Source organism: Rana temporaria, chromosome 2 (assembly GCF_905171775.1).
Source record: "Rana temporaria chromosome 2, aRanTem1.1, whole genome shotgun sequence".
NCBI classification, from domain to species: Eukaryota; Metazoa; Chordata; class Amphibia; order Anura; family Ranidae; genus Rana; species Rana temporaria.
Genome location: NC_053490.1, coordinates 460,343,702 through 460,364,435, shown reverse-complemented (window position 1 = coordinate 460,364,435; position 20,734 = coordinate 460,343,702). Strand labels below are relative to the sequence as shown.

Sequence of the window (20,734 nt, the reverse complement as noted above, 5' to 3'; positions counted from 1 at the left end):
TATTTATCCTCAAAATGAACATTCTTCCGTTATTACATGAGTCATTAATGGACGCCAGGGATTTGTAGGGCAATTTGTAATGTTTGATATTTTTTTATGACTGCTGGAATCTTCCCAAAAGTCATTATCATGGTTATAATTAGAGAGAAACTTACAGGAATAATGGAAGAATGTTGTCTGTAAGTAGAAATTGATGGGTATGAACTTATATAATACAACATACTCTCGTCTCAAGAGAATAAGCAGAGAATGCTACAATGAGACATCCAGTGTGCTGGAGCCCCCAGTTCCTTCCAATGGTGAAAATGGAGTCTCCATTTATACTTTATACAATGTCAAATTGCGGAATGTGCTCCCTGCAACTGTGATAATATTACCCCCAACATATCGGTTGCTCAGAGACCTTGGACTAAGCTTTACTGCATTTAGAAACTACTATTTGGCTTAACAAAATAACTTTTTTCCCCCAGAGTTAATGGAATAAAACTTACAATCTATGATGGGCCAATAACTAAGCACAAAAGACCAAGGGAGGTGAGTCACTTAGATTTATATTCACAGAAAAACTGAGGCTTTTCTTCACACATAAATTAGAAACTAATCCCCTAAAGTGATGTGCATTCAAAATTTACTTTATACAGTATCAAAATAATTTAGGAATACTTGTAATAAATAAACCACACATTTTTAATTATTAATACAGTACTTGAAATCAAAAATTGTTGGAGTGCTGTGCAAGACACGCCAAAGATTTAAAAGGTATAATATAGTTAAATAGAAAAAAATGGGAATTGAACGGTGTACTTAATCTGCCAACATCCTACATAGCATCATAGACAAAATTATGCAACAGGGTGCATTAGGGGATGCCCCCTTGGACTTTGTATGGCAGAAAAAGATAGTAATACGAGTCATAATAAGTAAAAAAAAACAACGGCATATTAAGGCCTATTTTATTGATATATAGAAGATAAAGTGCATTGTGTAAAAACACAGGTTCACTTGAGATACACAGTGGAACAATAAATCAATCAATCGTTAGAACATAGAACATAACAAATTAGCCCACAACTATTGATCCAAATTGTTGCTCAAAATGAATTGAGGTCAGCTAGTTGGATTCACATACATATACCCAACATGTAATACACACTTATACTTATGCTCATATAATTATCTTCACAGCGCTGGCCTTGCTGTAGTGCCTTCCACACCGGGCGCTTTTTGTGAATGTGTTATGACACCAGGGTTGTGGGCATATTTCATAGCCATCTGGCTGTGTATGGATCTATGTGGCCAACGTGTCCTGCTTTTTCGTGATGCTTTTACATTCACTTTTTGAATCAGATATATGTACCTTTTGGTTACTGTTAGGACTTTAAAAAAGTTTGTTTATAATATGGTTATTTTTTTTTTCTATAAATACCATTACATATCTGAATTTATATTACAGACAAGAACACTAGCCTACCAACTAAAATACTACCCCTGATGAAGGAAAAGATGCATATCAATGCAATAATTTCCGAAACACGTTGGGTATATGTATGTGAATCCAACTAGCTGACCTCAACAATTTGGATCAATAGTTTTGGGCTAATTCGTTATGTTCTAATGATTCATTTATTTATTGTTCCACTGTGTATCTCAAGTGAACCTGGGTTTTTACACAATGCACTTTATCTTCTTTATATCAATAAAGTAGGCATTAATATGCCTTTTTTCACTTATTAGGACTCCTATTACTATCTTTTTCTGCCATACAAAGTCCGCGGGGGTATCCCCTAATGCACCCTGTTGCATAATTTGTCTATGGTATAATATTGTTAAACATTTTATATCAAGAAGCCCTGCACTGGTCTATATAAATGATTGTTTACTCACATACAGTTAATTGCAACCACTCAAACATCACATTTTTTAATTTGAAACTCTTGTCGCCTACATAATGCATATGCGGCAGCAAAGAGGGCAGGCTTCAACAACCAGACGCCGCACATATACATCTATGTGGGAGCCAAGATTTCTTGACTGAGCTGTCAAAGGCATCTTACAAAGACAGACCAGGAGCTGACAGGCCCGAGACTCAATCATGGGACCACTGACAGCCAATCACAGAGGTCACATGATCTGGCAGTCTTTCCTGTCCCCACAAAAAGATCATGTTAAAGGAACACCAGGGCTGGACAAAAATAAAAATATAATCTACTGGAGCTTTCCAGTGCTTAGATGTGGTGGCTACAATAGTTGGGTTCCCCCCGCCCCCCCCCCATTTTATTTTCACCGTGTGGTCCTGCCAGTCTTAAGCCTCATACACACAATCAGATTATCCAACGGGAATTGTGTGATGACAGGCTGTTGTCGGAAAATCCAACCGTCTGTATACTCCATTGGACAATTGTCATCGGATTTTCCCCCAACAAATGTGGGTTATCATGCTTTAAATTGTCTGCCAACAAATGTGTGTTGATGGATTATCCGATCATGTGTAAACAAGTCCATCGGACAAAACACCAAAGCACAAACACGCATGCTCAGAAGAAATGCGAACCATAACACATTAGCAGAAGTTGCCCAAAGGGTGGCACTAAAGAGCTAAAAAAAAACATGGTTTCATGTTTGTTGGCCGACAATTTTTTTGTATGGATTACAAGTTCACGCTCAACGCCCTTCGGACAAAAGTCCTACGCTTTGTCCGCAGAAAATCTGATCGTGTGTATGAGGCTTTAGAATGACAACTCTCACTCATTGTAATGCATTTGTGGAAGAAATACTGCATAAAGCAATAGTGGATTGACATTTTCAGAATCGCATGCAGTATTTGGGAAAACACTTAAATTGTACGTAAACACTCCTATCGGTTTCAGCCAAGGAAGCTGCCATCTTAGCCTCTGTTTAATCTTCAACTGCCATGATGCTGCACATGTGATCAGTTATGACACGAGCCATTGGATGGTTTAGCAACTTGATTGAGAGTACAACCAATGGGAGTGTTACATTTCCGGCACGTGCTGGAAATGAAACTGGTAAATGGATGGGTTTACTTCTGCTTTAAATACCTCATGCAATCTGGTTCTGTGAATGGAGCCGATTGGCCCCAAGTTATTTTAGTATTTTTCCCCCAACTTCACAATTCATTCATCCCAAGTATAAAAATCTAAAGGTTGAGCACAATTTTCATTTATTCGTTTTCGAATTTTGACAGCTTTTAGCTTTTTCTGTGCATGTTTCTGAAATGTACCATATTTACAAGGGGGAGAAGTCTGAATAATACAAAACAATTCACAGGACTTATCCTGCTGTAGAACACTGGCATACAAGTCTATTTGTAATGCATATACCTGTCCCTTCCTCTACTAGAATTTGCCACCCCTTAATCCTGTTCTTTTGTTTATCCCTCAAAAAAAATGCAGTTTTCTCTGCATTTTGCCTTCACTTCTCCCATTTTTTTGTTTGCTGGCCTGAGATGGTTAATAATAAACAAAAGGGGAAATAGTCTGTGAATTCTGTCTGAAAAAACAGAATCAAAACCTCATTCAGGTCACAGCTTCTTCATCAACTGGTCTTTAGAAGTTTTCCCCAAATAAAGCGGAGCTCCACCCTAAAGTGGAACTTACGCTCATCGACTCCTCCCCCCTCCGGTGCCACAATTGGCACCTTTATGGAGGAGGGGGGACAGGATGCCTGTCTTTGACAGGTATCCTTTCCCACTTCCGGGAGTCCGGCTGCGGCCGTGATGCGGCAGTGACGTCACCGCGGGGCTCCCTCCTCCTCCTCTTAGGAGAGAGGAGCGGGGCCTCGCGCAGTAGAGTTCCTGGCGTGAAGCTGAAAGGCTACACTGCCGGGTTCCCTTACCCGCAATGGCGACGGCAGCACCCGACAGCTGATGGAAACATCAGCTGCGGTGCCGACATCAAGGGACAGGTAAGTGTCCATTTATTAAAAGCCTGCAGCTACTTCCGGTTCCGGCGCCGTATGTAGGAGACGCTAGCTCCGGAGGCTCCGCACTCACCGCCAGATAATTCTGCCTACAAAGCCCCAGACTACGGAGATATACATCCCCACATCCCGCGGGAACCCCAGCGGATGGAGAGATACCTCACTCAAGCCCGAGCGGCCAGAGGATCGGGCGCCACGGAACCAACAGTGGAGGCCTCGACCCTGGGCAACATGGCCGCTGCAGAGGTCACACGCGGCACTACCTCGACCCACGGAGGCCCGCAGCCAAGCTCCTCCAGTCCTCAGCTGGACAGTGGACCCCAACCGGAAGGTATGGACACCTCACTCCCCGCTATGCCTGACCACGCTAGCACCCATGAACGAATTGCAAAAGCAGTGGCTGCGCTGCTCTCACCCACTATTACAGCGGCGGTGGACAGGGCGGTAGCGGAGGGCATACAACAGCTCAGGGGAGAGCTGGGAGAGCACTCCACAAGGCTAGACACAATAGAACACCGGGTGTCCTCGGTAGAGGAAGACCAGCATAGTATGGAGACAGCCCTGGAGCGATTCACCCAGGACCAGCAGATCCTACACGAGCGCATGGAGGACCTCGAGAATCGCTCCAGAAGAAATAATTTACGCATAATAGGCCTCCCTGAGTCGCACAAACAAGGCTCCCTGATGGTCATTTGTGCAGAGGCCTTGCCGCAGATTTTAGGCCTAAACCACAGATGCGTGGTGGAAAGAGCGCATCGCATTGGCGCGCAATCTGAAGACCAGGCCCGACACAGACCCGTTATTGCCAAGTTCCTGAACTACGCTGACCGAACGGAGTTGCTACAGGCCTTTCGCAAGTCCAGATCGCTGGAGTTTGAGGGACACAAAATTCTGTTATTTGCCGACTATTCAGCAGAGGTATCGCGCAAAAGGAAAGACTTCCAACCTATCTGCGCTGAGCTATATAAAAAAGGTCTCCGCTTCACGCTGGCCTACCCAGCGGTGCTACGTTTACAAGCTCCAGATGGAAAACAACATACACTCCAATCGGTTGAGAAGGCCAGAGCATTCCTGCAATCGTTGTCCATCACGCAAGAGCCCTCAAGCACGTACGCAGACCGAGTGAAACAGGGCCCAAGGGAACAGAGAAGCCCACGCAAGGAACCACCGAAGCGCCTCAAGCCAACGCAGACATCTGAACACCAAGGATCCGGATGACTTCCACCCACTCCTTCTGGGATACCAACAGATCGTCTGTATTGATCCTTTATTTGCTCCTTTTATGTCCCCATCTCCTTACGGGGCTATTTTGATGCCAATACTGCAGGGCCGTTGCAGCGCGCACTAACACCCAGATACACATCCTGGGGTCTCCACCCTAAGCGCCATGCTGCAAAATCGACAGAATACCTGCAGCCTGTTATGGCATTGTGATCGTGAGCTCAGTTAACTTGTTACATTTTTCTTTTATTTTCCTCTGTTTTTAAGCAATATTGTTTATTTAGCCGATGGCATCTGATTTGTCAAAGCTGCCCACCTCATAGTTTACAGGCAGGGCTACTACGGCTCATACCGAAGTGTTAGGTTTGTATTCTGGGCCCGCCAAGGGTGCCTCCCTCTTAGCATTCAGTAGGTATGTACTCTTATCACACGATAGCCCGCAATCATAATTAAATTAATGATTAACCAGTCCGAGACCCGTAAACAGGCGATTGCAAGGTTTTCACATGAATATGGCTATGCCAGTACAATTTGCCCCCCCTACTGGCGGTGTAGCGGTACGTCCGGTGGGGAGAGTACATACGGAAAAAAGCGAAGTCAGTTGATTACTGTATGGTTGTGTTGAAGTTAATTTCTCTTTCTTCTATTTTCCTTTCTGTCTCTCTTGACACCTTTCCTTTTCCCATGAGAAGACGGTCTAGCCAATGCAAATGTGAGTCCGAAAGCTTCCTTTTATCATCCACACCTGAAGCCACCTCTCGGAAACAGGGTAAGAACACTATAAATCTCTACATCTTTACCCCCACACCACACTCACCATGACCCAATTACAAGTAATTTCCTGGAATGTCAAAGGGTTAAGAGCACCGACAAAGCGAATGAAAATACTCAGACACCTTAAACGTTTAAAGGCAGATGTAGCTTTACTACAGGAAACACACCTAGAAGATAAGGATTTTTTTAGAATGAAAAAACTGTGGGTAGGGAAAGTGGTGGGATCGACTTCAATCAACCGTAAGGCAGGCACGCTTATTTTGATACATAAAAACCTGGTTTATGACCTAATCACTACCACCAATGACTCAGAAGGGAGATGTACATCAATACTTCTTAGACTCCCCACAGGAGACATTCGGATCTCCAACATTTATGCCCCCAACTCTCCTGACCAGGAATACTTCTCACGATTGACACCACTCCTACAACTACATGACTCCACCCCTCATCTTGTGGGGGGCGATTTCAATTCGACTCTCAATGACCAGGAAGACAGGTCCGGACCTAGACTACAACCTCGAGCAGCCCATTCCCCCCGACCCACCCCACTATGGCATATGACACAGGCAATGAACCTTATTGATACGTGGAGGCTGCAGCATCCCATAGACACAGGCTTCACTTTTTACTCACCAGTTCACAAGACTTTTGCAAGACTTGACTACTTTCTGTGCACACATGCTCTCCTACCACGCATACATGACACGATCATACACGACTTGGTGATCTCTGACCACTCCCCAATCGCGATTTCACTCAACTATCTTAGGCCAACTACATCTCCCCCTCAATCTTGATTCCCAGCCTATCTAGCCCATGATGATGATTTTAAAGCTATGCTGACCGCAGCTTGGGCGGAATACTTACGTGACAATGCCCAACACATGGACAACCCTAACTTACTCTGGGAAGCGGGTAAAGCTTACATGAGAGGTAGGATTATCTCATACGCAGCGGGGTACAAAAAGAACGCACAAAGGCAATTCGTGGCAGCGAATAACCAACTGCGCATAGCACAGCAAAACCTTAATAACAACCGCACAGACAGTAACTTTAAGGAATGGGTAACATCCAAAGAAAGATTTGATAATTGGGCGGAAAAAGTGGAAAAAACAAAACAATCAGCAGCACAATTGCTTTTCCACAAATTTGGGAACAAAGCAGGCAAACTCCTAGCCAGACTCACTAGGGGCCCCTACACGCCGACACACATTGACAAGCTTAGGAACCCCGATGGCTCTCTATCCATAACACCCAAAGATGTCAATAGGACATTGGAAAACTTCTATAGCACACTGTATAGCGCAGAACCGGTGGATAGGGATCTGGCCGAAACCCTTTTAAAAACCACTAAACTTCCCTTGATAGACCCCGAACAACTAGAACAACTAAATGCGCCCATATCCCTGACAGAAATTAAACAGGCATTGGGAGGTCTTTCTAATGGAAAGGCGCCTGGACCAGATGGGTACACACCCGAATTCTACAAACTCCTGAACCCAGACCTTCTACCCACTCTCCACACGGTTTTCAATCACATATGGGCAGGAGGACCGTATCTTCCTACGGGACACCTGGCCAATATCAAACTTATTGCGAAGAAAGGGAAGGACCCGCTAGACCCAGGATCCTTTCGCCCCATCTCATTACTAAATGTAGACTCCAAGATATTATCTAAGATTATAGCCACCAGACTGGGAGATATTATGCCATCACTTATACATAACGCCCAATCAGGATTTACAAAAGGCAGATCCGCCGCGGCTAATATCCGTAAAGTACTGATGGCCCTCGAATATGCACAGACACACCCCTCTGACGATGCAGCGATAGTCACCCTTGACGCGGAGAAAGCATTCGATAACGTCAGTTTCGAGTGGCTTTCTCTGGTTATGCAACGTTTGGGCCTGAAGGGGTCGTTCTATTCCTTCATCCAAAACGTATATTCAGCCCCCTCCGCCACGGTCACTGCAGCAGGCATACAGTCCCCACCCTTCCGTCTACACAGAGGAACGAGGCAGGGGTGCCCTCTTTCCCCTCTGCTCTTCAACCTCGCTATAGAACCCCTATCCCGCCTTCTTTCTCTGTCCCCTCTATTGCATGGGCTTCACATAGGGCAGGAGGAATTAAGAGTAGCTCTCTTCGCAGACGACATACTGATATTTACTTCATCTCCCCACACGGACATACCGGCCATACAAGATATTTTTGGAGACTTCCGTAAGTGCTCGGGACTCAAAATTAACTTCTCGAAGAGCGAGATTCTCCCCTTAGGTATCACCCCCCTGCGCCACGCCCACCCCCCCCTTCTTTAAGAATAGCGAGTACCTATATAACATACCTAGGCTTGCGGATTGGCAAAACACCGTCTTCTCTATACACTCTGAACTATCCTCCTTTGATTAATAGGTTGGTGGCTGAACTTGAAACTTGGATGGATCTTCCTCTCTCTCTCTTCGGGAGATGCGCATTATTTAAAATGGTCAGTTTTGCTCGCCTACTATATCCCCTACAGACACTGCCCTTACTGCTAAAACATAAGGATATCCAATTATTAAACAAAGCCATAACCAAATTTATTTGGAAAAAAGCCAAGCCGAGAATAGCTCTGACCAAACTGTTTCTCCCGAAGAGTGAGGGTGGAGTGGGTCTTCCCAATATACGGCTATATAATTTGGCCTGCCTACTAAGGGTCGGGCTGGACTGGATACTGGGTTCCTCCAAATACTCTAACTTCAACCTTGAGTCATCGTTGGTCAGGCCTTCTGACTTAGCGGCCATACTCCATAGCCCACTGCAGAAACTACCAGTGTCAATCAAACATAACCTGCTCTTCAGAGACACCCTAGTGGCCTGGCGAGAAGTCAGAAAAAAACTGGGGCTATCTCCACTATTTTCTAAGCACCTCCCGATTTATGGGAATCCAATGTTTACACCCAGTCTCCAGTACGAGCCCTTCTCTAAATGGAGGGACAAAGGTCTAGATAAGATTCGCTCCCTTTTCCGGGATGCCACAGGCACTATCAAATCGTTCTCCCAGCTGTCACTGGAATTCCACCTCCCCCAAAACCACTACTTCCCATACATGCAATATGTAGCCTTTATAAACAAGATATGCCCGAATAAATCTGTTCGCCTCCGAGCATCATTCATCGATACCCTTGTTAAAAATGGTACCTACTCAATATCGGACATACACTCCACTGCTTGGTAAACTGTCAGTACCCCTACAAAAAACCTCCATGTCGTCATGGGCCAAAGACCTGCCCGGTATTGTGGAAGTGGATGACATCATACATGGGTACAGTCTTACCAGGTCTGTCATTCAAAATGAGTCGTGGAGAGAGACCCAATTCAAGATCATCCACAGGGCGTACTACCCCTTTTCTGCATCAAAGGCCCCTGAAATAGGCCCGGCCTGTCCCTGGTGCCTAACAATCAAACCAACGCTTCTACATAGACTCTGGAACTGCCCTCCAATAGTGCAATTCTGGACGTCGGTTATCCGCCTAGTATCCAAAGTGACTCAGTATTGCCCCATGATGGACCCGACACTCCTACTTTTTGGTTGCCCCCCCCGCATGGAAACACACGCCTCCATATATCACCGCCTGCCCAGACACACGCGGCAATGGATACTACTAGCCCTGCTCACGGCTCGCAGGACAATCCTCCAACACTGGATCACTCCATCCCCTCCCTCTATATCAGCCACGATAAAAGAGCTGAAAATTTTGCTACTCAGAGATAACATGGACACTCGCTCCACTCCCTCGCTCTCCAAAATCCAGTTTGAATTAAAGTGGTCAGCTTTCATCTTGCAATACCTATCTACCTCAGAAAAAAATGCCTTATCCACAGGTTCTTATACTTTTACATCTCCCCAACCTCCGTGACCACCACTCACCCAAGGTACTATGATGTCACAGTGTAACTATCTTCCCCTCCCCCCCATTACCCTTTAGCTTTTGACTAATGACTCAAGCTCACATATGGTGACCCAAGGTATTAAGCTATTGTTAAGCTATTGTTCTAGCTATTGTGCATCTAGAATATATAAAGATCTCTTCTTGCTCTCCTCCCTCTCTCTACTTGTTTCTTTAGCCTTTACTTACCTTTATCTTTACCTTTACCTCTCCCTGGAGGTCTGTCGTATAGTCCTAAACTAGCCCAACAATCGAACAAGTCCATGAAATATCTATACCTGTTTGTTAATGCTGTACACCATTGGATTATTTATAATTCTTTTTGGACTAGGCATTGTACCCCAGTCCTTTTGTATTTGTTGTACGATTTTCCTATAAACCCAATAAAATATTTTGGAAAAAAAAAAAAAATATGCAGTATGTGTAGCTGCTGGCTTTAAATTTTTTATTTTTTCCCCCGGACCCCCCACTTTAAGCACTTCTTTTCACATAACCTGTGTAGGATAAGTAAACTTCCATCAGCATCATTCAAGCAACAGAAATGACACACGAACAAACCAGCCACAAAGGAAATGGTATACATCATAATCTTTATTCTGTGTAGGAAAATATCTCAATTAAGAAAATGTAACTGGCATCACCACCAATTCCTTCCACAGGTGAACAGAGAAAATGGCAGTTTATAGTATATTAATTCACATTTACAAACAGTTCATAAAAATATACGAGCTTCTTAATATACTGCTACAGCTCAGCCCCAGACAATGGCTCCATACATTTTACATCACAATTATTCACAGTGTGCCAGAAGCCCAGTCATGTATTCAACAGCCTAGGAGGGTTCACTATGCTGTAAAAGAAATCCATTAAAATAGAAATATTAGCGTGAATACTGCCGACTTGTTTTTGAAGATGCAGTATGTGGGGATGTCCACCTTACCCTTCCTAAAAAAAACTGTTAAGTCACTTCTCCTCAAAACATTGGTCCATATAAAGAGCCATGGAATTTCTCTGGTGGCATCCTTGTCCTGGGGCAGTGACTCGCAAAGTAGTGAAACAAGGATCAGGATGATGATATTCACCTTCAAAATCAAGTCAGCAAAGTTATCTTCCTCATTGCAAACGGATCAATTCCCTTTAAAAGGCGTCTGTTGTCTCTCAACATTCACTTCTACACCTCTCTTCCACACCATGTACATTTAGGTGCCATATTTCTGCAAATCCTGATTATGCCCACCACCGTTTCAAATATGATCTTTTGATTATCTGATGGTTTGGGTATTTCACACATATCTACATTAACCACTTCTCGACCGCCGCACAAACATATACGCTGACAGAATGGCACGGCTGGGCAAATGGGCGTTTATACAAGTCCCCTTTAATTTGCCGCCGTGTGGTCACGTGACCATGCCCGCGGACTATGTTCGCCGGGGTCACGCGATCTGGTCACAGAGCTGAAGAACGGGGAGATGTCAGTGTAAACACAGCATCTCTCCGTTCTTCCTAGTGACGTCACTGATCATCTGTTCCCTGTCATCGGAAACAGCGATCAGTGACGTGTCACTCGTAGCCACGCCCCCTAGCAGTTAGAATCCCTCCCTAGGACACACTTAACCCCTTCAGTGCCCCCTACAGCTTAACCCCTTCACTGCCAGTGTAATTTATACAGTAATCGGTGCATTTGTATAGCACTGATCGCTGTAAAAATGATAGTGGACCCGAAATGGTGTAAAAAATGTCCAATGTGTCGGCCATAATGTCGCAGTCACGTTAAAAAAAGGAAAAAAAACGCTGTTTGCCACCATTACTAGCAAAAAAAAAAAATATTAATAAAAATGCTATAAAAAAACTATCCCCCATTTTGTAGACGCTATAACTTTTATGCAAAGCAATCAAACGCTTTTACCAAAAATATGTAGAAGAATACGTATCGGCCTAAACTGAGGAAAAAAATTGTTTTTATATATTTTTTGGGGATATTTATTATAGCAAAAAAGTAAAAAATATTGTATTTTTTTCAAAATTTACGCTCTATTTTTGTTTATAGCGCAAAAAATAAAAACCACAGAAGTGATCAAATTCCACCAAAAGGAAACTTTATTTGTGGGGGGAAAAAAAAGGACGTCAATATTGTTTGGGAGACAAGATTGCGCAGCCGTCAGCACCTGGGTCTTTGTCCAGCCAAATGGTCCGGGGCTTAAGTGGTTAAAGGAGTGGTAAAGGCAGAAGGTTTTTTAATCTTAATGCATTCTATGCATTCAAATAAAAAAAAAAAACTTAAGTGCCCCATCTCTCACTTACCTGTGCCCCATCTCTCTCTCTCCACGAGTGCCCTGGCCATCCAAGACGCTCCTCCTGATTGGCTGAGACACAGCAGCGGCACCATTGGCTCCTGCTGCTGTCGAACTCAGCTAGCCAATTAGGAGAGAGAGGGGGCAGGGTCGGGCCAGGCTCCATGTCTGAATGGACAAAGGGTGCTGCAACTTGGCTCAGGTGCCCCTATAGCAAGCTGATTGCTGCGGGGGCACTTGGCAGGAGGGAGGGGCAAGGCGTACAGAAGATGGACCTGAGAAGAGGAGGATCTGGGCTGCTCTGTGCAAATCCACTGCACATAGGAGGTAAGTATAACATGTTTGTTATATTTAGAGAGAGAAAAAAAATAGACTTTACAATCACTTTAAAGTGTTTGTTAACCCAACAATCCCTATTATGTGCCTGCATCAGCATGTACTTTTATGAGAAAGCATCCTGTTTTCTATGTATTGCTTCCTTTGTGTGAAATCCCTGGTGGTCTTTCTAGTCCCTCTGTTTTCCTATAAAAGGTGGCCACACTAAGCAGAAGAACACACCGTAGTCAGTTCTGCAGCTGTGTTGGGAACTCAGCCTGGTCTGCTCCAATGATTAGACTTGTTCTGACACACCTTGCCTGCACAGCCATTCACTGGGAAGTTCTGTGTTCTGCTGTTTTAGTTTAGTTTTTTTAGAACATAGAGAGGGGTAAATGACACGGCACAAGCACTGTGCTGTATATCATGCTTTAAAGGATTGGGATTTTTTTTTCTTTTCCAAAAAAAGATGACATGACTATTTAAATCAATGTCGATTATTGTACATACCGTAAATAGATAAGACATCCCCTAAAATAAGCCCTAGTGTGTTTTTTGTAGCAAAAATTATATAAGACTAGGTCTTATTTTTAAAAGAGAAGAGAACAAAAATAAGAATGCAATATATTGCAGCTTACCAATCTATAAATGCAGTGGCTGCATTTGTTTTCTTTTTAGGCCCGTTTCCCTTCATTTTCACCTGGTGATTTTGCCAGACAGTGTCTCCGCTCCACTGAAGCAAAAGAGTCACCCCTGACCAGCAACATTGCCAGTCTGGGAAGAGGGTAGTGTTAAACTAGCAGATTTAGATGAACGTGACTAATGCCGCGTACACGTAAAAAAAAAAGATGTTTTTTGGCATTTGGAAAAGACAAAGTTTTTCCAACTTCATCATTAAAACGACGTTGCCCACACACCATCGTTTTTAAAAAATGCTCTAGCAAAGCGTGGTGACGTACAACACGTACGACGGCACTATAAAGGGGAAGTTCCATGCGGATGACGCCACCCTTTGGGCTGCTTTAGCCGATTCCGTGTTAGTAAAAGACGATTTGCGCTTTTCTGTCTGTTACAGCGTGATGAATGAGCTTACTCCATTATGTACGGTAGTTTTACCAGAACAAGCGCTCCCGTCTCATAAATTGCTTCTGAGCATGCGCGGGTTTTTAACGTCGTTTTAGCCCACACACGATCATTATTTACAAACCGAAAAACGACAGTTTAAAACGTTGTTAAAAAATGCAGCATGTTCGGAATTTTTTTTTGTCGTTTTTCAGAACCCGAAAAAATTATGTGAAGCCCACACACGATCATTTTAAATGACATTTTTTAAAAACAACGTTTTTTTCATGCCAAAAAATGATCGCGTGTACGCGGCATAACAGGCTAAATGTCCAACTAACACTTTTAAGCAGTCACAGCAACAGTTTTATTTCCCTTTGGGATAAAAATTTTACATAAATCAAAAAAAGCTGATCATTGTCAGTGTTTAATAGCTTGTCTTAACACTCTGCCACTTTTGCTGATCAGTTTGTTCCATTAAAGGAAGTTAAAAAATAACACTTATTGGCACTATCACCAGGTGAAAAGAAAGGGAAACCCTAAAAAAGGAATCTAACACACCCTCCACATCTAAGCACTGGTAAGCTGTGATAGATTATATTTGTGTTTCTTGGGTTTACTGCTTTAAAATAAGAAGATGTCTACCTTAAAAGAGAAGTGCAGGATTTAGACAAAACACACATACTCACATATGCAGCTGCAGCACCTTGCTGATGACCACCAATCACTCAGTTTTCGATCTTCACTGAGCAGAGAGAGAGGACTGTTAACTCCCTGGCTCTCTGCTCTGCCCCTCCAACACTCACTGAAGCGCTGGGTTGTGAAGGGAGTAGGGGCGACTGGCTCAGGCTCTCAGCAGTGAGTCGAGAGGCTGAGCCATTTCCCCATGGTGGATCCCAGCATTAATGTCAGGATACCTGCAGAGACTGGACCTGTGACTTAAGCGACAGCAGGCTTCAGCCCGCTGTTGGCTGTATATGGATGAACCAAGTGCAGTCCTGTGACCCACAAGAGACGTATGGCCAAAAAAAACTTTGGCCATACGGTACTTTTCTTGAAACAAGGACACAGAAGTGAGATACAGTTACATACCGAAATATGACTTCACCAGCCTTACTGAACTGAGATTAGTGGACATCCCCCCATTCCTGCTCTGTGATCCACCTTACCTACATTGGTCAATGCAAAAGTAGGTAAAGAACAAGCATTTAGTGGAGCTGTCATGAGACACGGCTTCTAACCATCGGATTCAGTAATGATGCAAGAATAAATTCCATTATGAGTACTTCAAGTAACATGGGCTTTAAAAGGACAACGTTTTCTGTAACTAAATTACAAACATACTTCAATGGTTTGTAAAAAAAGAAAACAATGGCAAATTGGACAATTTAAATGGAATTTAGATGGAAATTAAAAGCTGTTGAAATCACGTTATATGAACAATTAATGATTCTTTCAATACAGTGGGAGAACAGCTAAAATTAAATATCTGGCATGCCAACAAATTACATTGCTTTGCCTGTCTCTGTATTTGAAAGCATAGAGAAGAAAAGGAGATGTGTCTATTGTACTACTAAGATCTGTCCAACTACAACAATATAAAGGAGGAAAGAATGGCAACAAACAGGTCCTATTTTTTGGCTATGACTAGAGGTATGAGCACCCCATAGACACAAGTATTGGGACGCCTACCTTTACACGCACATGAACTTTAATAGCATTCCAGTCTTAGTCCGTAGAGTTTAATATGGAGTTTTCCCACCTTTTGCAGCTTTAACAGCTTCAACTCTTCTGGGAAGGCTGTCCATAAAGTTTAGGCGTGTGTCTAAGGGAATGTTTGACCATTCTTTCAGAAGCGCATTTGTGAGGTCAAACATTCCCATAGGCACACTCCTAAACATTGTAGACAGTCTTCCCAGAAGAGTTGAAGCTGTTATAGCTGCAAAGGGTGGGCCAACTTAATATTGAACCTTACGGAACAAGACTGGGATGCCACTAACACCCCTTTCACGCTGAGGGCGTTTTGCAGGCGCTATAGCGTTAAAAATAGTGCCTGCAATCCACCCTTAAACAGCTGCTCTATTCACTCCAGTGTCAAAAGGCTGAGGGCTTTCACACTGGTGGTGCGCTGGCAGGGCGCCAGAAAAAGTCCTGCCAGCAGCTTCTTTGGAGCTGCTAATGCTCTCTGGGCCCATTGAAATCAATGGGCAGCGCTGCCGTACCGCCGGCAATACACCGCTGTAGCGGCGCATTGCGGGCGGTTTTAACTCTCTCGGCCGCTAGCGGGGGGGTTAAAAGCGGCGAGCAGCCGAAATGCGCCGCAAAACCGATGGTAAAAATAGCGGCGTTTTACCGCCGACGCTATGTACGGCACAGTGTGAAAGGGCTCTAAAGTTCATGTGTTTGTAAAGGCAAGGGGCCCCAGTACCTTTAACAATATAGTGTACATAAGCATATGCGAACCCTGTAAGAAAAAATAAATAAAAATACTGCAGTTTACCAGTCCTTAGAAGTTTTTTCTTTTTCAGCCCTTTTTCCTTTTATTATTTAACTGGTGATCCTACCAGTTACACACTTCCTGCTCTAGTGTGAAAATACTTTCTGGCATTGCTGTCTCAGGAAGTACAGAAAATGAGGAAAACACCATGCTCACTATTATCCCAGCAGCCGCTTCTGCATTTACCCCGTGCACATCAATATAATAAAAATTAAATAAGGTGCAGCGCTCACCTTAGTTATTTTTGCCTAAGACAGAAAATTGTTAGAACTTTAAAACACCTCCTCCTCCCCATTAACATCGGAAAAGGCGTTTTGTAGTTCATAGTAAAAGCTGGGAACAATGCTACCTATAACTGAGCAGCACAAGTAAATAGTGCATGAGGTATGAGCTCACTGGATTTCTGGCAGAAGCAACAGGTATTTTTTTTCTATTTACAGAACAAAACACTTTCAATGGTAAAAAAAATGTTTTGCGTTTAGAACTTCTTAATTCTTTATTCCCACCCAAGATATGACTGATATGGTGGACTTATATAATGATCTGAATTATTATATCTGCCAAAACATTTGTAATTTCAACCAGAAGGTGACATGACAACTCATTACCGATGCTTTCTATGTCCCCTATAACACTTTGAAAGTGTATTACCATACTGAGGCTTTTCCTTAGTTCGTCATCTCTAACCAAACACTTTGCTTGCCAGTTAGAACAGAAGCTTTGTGCAATTCATTTCAGCACGTATCATTTCCTGCTTTCTGCTGATTTCTGCCCTTAAGGGGGTTATGGGAAGATAATCTAAAGAAACATTTCAGGCCATGATAATAGCAGCATCTTAATGATTGTAAATGAGTACATTAATTGACTACATTTTTTTTATATTAGCCTGAGGTTTCACTTTAACCTTAGACATAACAGCGAATAGATATGCAACACGAACAGCTATGGCAGCTGAGAATAAACAGCATTTTTTTCAATGCAACATTGTACAAGTATACATAATGATAACTATTATCAGTGCAAGCTTGGTGAAAGGGTTTCAAAAGACATTAAAAAGCATGCACTGCCATCTAGTGGCTGAGTGATAAAGTTCAACATTCAGAAGTCTACAACAGTTGACAACTACAGCCAACATTTGAGCTGTGCCTTGCCAATACATACATGATAAATGAGCATATGGAAAAAATAATGCCCATATTTGTGGGTCAAAAATAAGAATGTAGATGACCAACAAACTGGTAAAGAACCAAGCAAACTGGTAAAGAACTTGCATGCCCAGCTGTCAATATGTACATCATGGAATGAATAATTGATAATACTGCTAATCAAGATTTTAAGAGGGTGCAACATACATTTAAAATATAATACAGACACATCTGGAACCATCAGGGCCTGGCAATGTAATGAATATACACAGTTCTTTCCGTACATTGGACCACTATGCATTTCTCTTGCTTGTAGTTAAGCTGTTAAAAGAGATATCAAAGAACTTTGCTGGAAAACCCTTTCCAGATGGCTGGGACAGATTATATATGGACAAAATGGACTCTCAGGTCTCTCTTACTGCTTTTGGTATTCTTATCCTCATTGAGTATTTACATAAACCCTTCCTAAACCCTACATGATTCCAAACCCATTGTGATGTAACTGCATCCCACTAAATTAACAGAGGAAATCCTGCCTTCTGCCTCTGTTCACATTTAGCATCAATCTACAGTCCACTCCAACGACGGCCAAGACACTCTTGGAAAGAGTTAATAATTGAATAGCTATGCCACCATCTCTGATTCACCTCTAGGTGGTGCTGTAGGTCAGATATGAAAACAGCTCCTGGTTTTGTGAAAAGTACTGGAAAGCCTTGAGGGATGCAGTCCACCCCCCCCCCCCAATCCCCCCCCCCCCCAAGCAACCTGACTCGGTTGGAAGTTCCCTTACAATTATCCTGCAATATATACATTATTATTATTCTCCATAGATAACAGTAAAGATGAAAGGAGAAAAATAGCAGAGATGTGGCTCGGAAAGAAAAAAGTCCACTTTTGCATTGTCAGATTCTGTATCCAGTTATTTCAGCTTCATCCCACTGCTAGCTGGCACAGGCAGCATAACTGAAAATAAAACAGGGTAAAAATTAAAGCAAACTATGCAGAGAACAGCCATTAAATATATACAATACACTGTATATATACACACACACACATTGAAAATAAATATCATGGGTGTTTTGAGAGGTAGTTTTTCTATTGACACTTCTCTATGTCAGAATGCACACACAGTTGCAACATTAAGCGCACATATAGCTGGACAGGAACATAAAAACATAAAATGTAAGTACTGGACAGTAAAGATAAAATGAACAAACAAGAAACAATAGGGAAATCTTGACTTGTCTACTGCCTCTGCTAAAGTCTATGTCAGAGTAAAAAAAAAAATGTGTTTATTCTGTATGTATTAATATCAACCTGTTCAGATATGAACAAATTCAGGAGGGAAAAAATATGATTCACAGAACCTTCCAAACCCAGCAGACCTCCGCAGACCATAGGACTCGCAATGGGGTTGATTTATTAAAACCGGAGAGTGCAAAGTCTGGTGCAGCTGTGCATGATAGCCAATCAGTTTCTAACTTCAACTTGCTCAATTAAGCTTTGACAAAAAAAATAGATACATAAATAAAACTGATTGGTTTCTTTGCAGAGATACACCAGATTTTGCACACTCTAGTTTTAGTAAATCAATCCCCGATTATGAAAATTAATGGGAAAAGCATAATTCAGTTATGTTTGATTGCTTTTCTGAGGTGTAAGAAATCTGTTATAGAAAAGGCAACACATATGGTGTGCGTTTAGCCAATAACTCTTCCTTTTGCTAGCCATTTGCGGCTCAAATTTCAGAAGTAGACAAACAAATAGGCAGAAATGTGAGCCTTGGGTGCCTATCAGCACTACCCGCCTCAAAAAACATCCTTCAAAAATCAAAAGGAGCCAGCTAGAGAATTGTCAGCCGACAGTAACTGCATCTTATAGGATACAGTCTTTGGCTGGGTATTCAGACAGCCACAATTGTCAGCAGTTGCCTAAAAATAATAGCCAAGACTGTTTAGTGTGGATGGGGAAATCTATTTGATGACTGAGAAAAATCCATGTTTGTATGGTTAGCCTTACTGAACTTCTCCCTCAAATTATATTATAAGCAACAATACAATCATCTGTTTCAACTATTTAGAGAAAATTTATGATTTGCCAATAAAATTAAATAACATAAAAAAAAAATGACTGGGATTATAAAAAATATAATTTAAAGAAGTACTGCTGGGTTATTTATAAAAATATACTGACGTGTAAGTGATGACTGGATGTATTGTCCCTACCAACCAATCAGACGGCAGCCGTTAATTTTCTCGTACAAGTCAAAGGCCAACAGCTAATTAGTTGCTATGGAAGACACTTGCATATTTCACTTACACTTTATGTACAATATATATCTGCTAAGTGCATTCTGTTATGATCATTAGCTGCTGCGCACTCTAGAAGGTATCTTACCTCTTATCTTTGTTGCTTGCATCAGAATTTATTCTGCCAGTTCTTAGAAGGTCTTGAGCGGTGAGCATCTTTTTCCCCCTTAACAGCAGAAGGAGCACATCAGACTCATGGCCAGCCAGAGATGTATGTCCTATACAGGAAGGCTATGTGCCAATAGAGGAATTCAGTATTGGGCTCTGATCCACTGGTCCTTTATAAAGTTCTCAAAAACAGGGTGGTCCAGCTAGTGGCTAACAGGCTGCAGCCTGCATATGTCAGCTTCCAAAATGGATCTTCTTCCGTGTCTTATTGGGGAACCTCACCCAAAACTCCCTTTGAGACACAGGTTCACCCTCTACAGTGGTCATTAAAATTTTCGACTTAGGATACAACTTGGCTGCAGCCACTAATCAATAAAATATTTTCCAACAATGTGTTCAATAAAAGTCAATTGTTAGGTCAACTTTGCTTGAGCAATGGCCACACTTGAATCAAAATTTGTCTGGCCCTGCTGAAACGGAAGAATTTTGATCCATCTCTAGCCAACTTTAACATTACTACTTTGGGCAGGTGGTGGATTTGGTAGCTCAGAAAATAAATCTGGAAGGTGTCGGTGACATTTCAAAAGCCAATAGACAGTCGAACCTTGATGGAAAATAACCCAATAACTAAATCATTTTCAATCAAAAATTACTAATATTTCTTAATCTTAGGTATACTTCTATTTATTCTAAAGAACCTTTCACTTAGGCAAGTTCCATCAATCTGGTATACATTATGAAGTTATTACTCTAAAACAAACTATATACATCTGATAAGTAAATAAATGATTTTGCGCCATTCCATCCTCTGTGCATAAATAAACAAATGTGATATTTGGTACAAAATAAATTTGGATCTAATTAGAACTTATTGCTATCACAATTATCACATAATAGCGCAGAGGATCATCATACTTTATATACATCTGATGCGGCTTGTTTATTAGCTATAGTATATATAAACCCATAAAGAAACAAAATTCAGCTTACTAGGCTAGGTTCGCACCTTCATGTCTGCATTTTTTTTCCATATTACTGAAATGCAGTCACGATGCATACACATAAAAAAAAATGTATAATTTATTTTACATTTTTTTTTATTTTTTAATAAATACATATCCTGTTCTTTAAGAACACTAAG

General features: G+C 42.2%; 1 protein-coding gene across 6 annotated transcripts in view; it reads right to left on the bottom strand.

Moving 5' to 3' along the window:
- Positions 1–20,734, bottom strand: part of SPECC1 (sperm antigen with calponin homology and coiled-coil domains 1) — a 502,835-nt gene that overhangs the window by 141,806 nt on the left and 340,295 nt on the right. The window contains exons 8-9 of one of the 6 annotated variants that reach the window (XM_040338599.1): positions 19,574–19,651; positions 17,939–18,139 (exon numbers count right to left, since the gene is read on the bottom strand). The exons of 4 other annotated variants lie outside the window; for them this stretch is intronic. In XM_040338599.1, coding sequence (XP_040194533.1) covers positions 18,118–18,139; positions 19,574–19,651 — 100 coding nt within the window. In that variant the 3' untranslated portion in view covers positions 17,939–18,117. Of the gene's footprint in view, positions 1–17,938; positions 18,140–19,573; positions 19,652–20,734 lie in introns of those variants that run through there. One more of the 6 variants, XM_040338600.1, reaches the window with a different exon arrangement.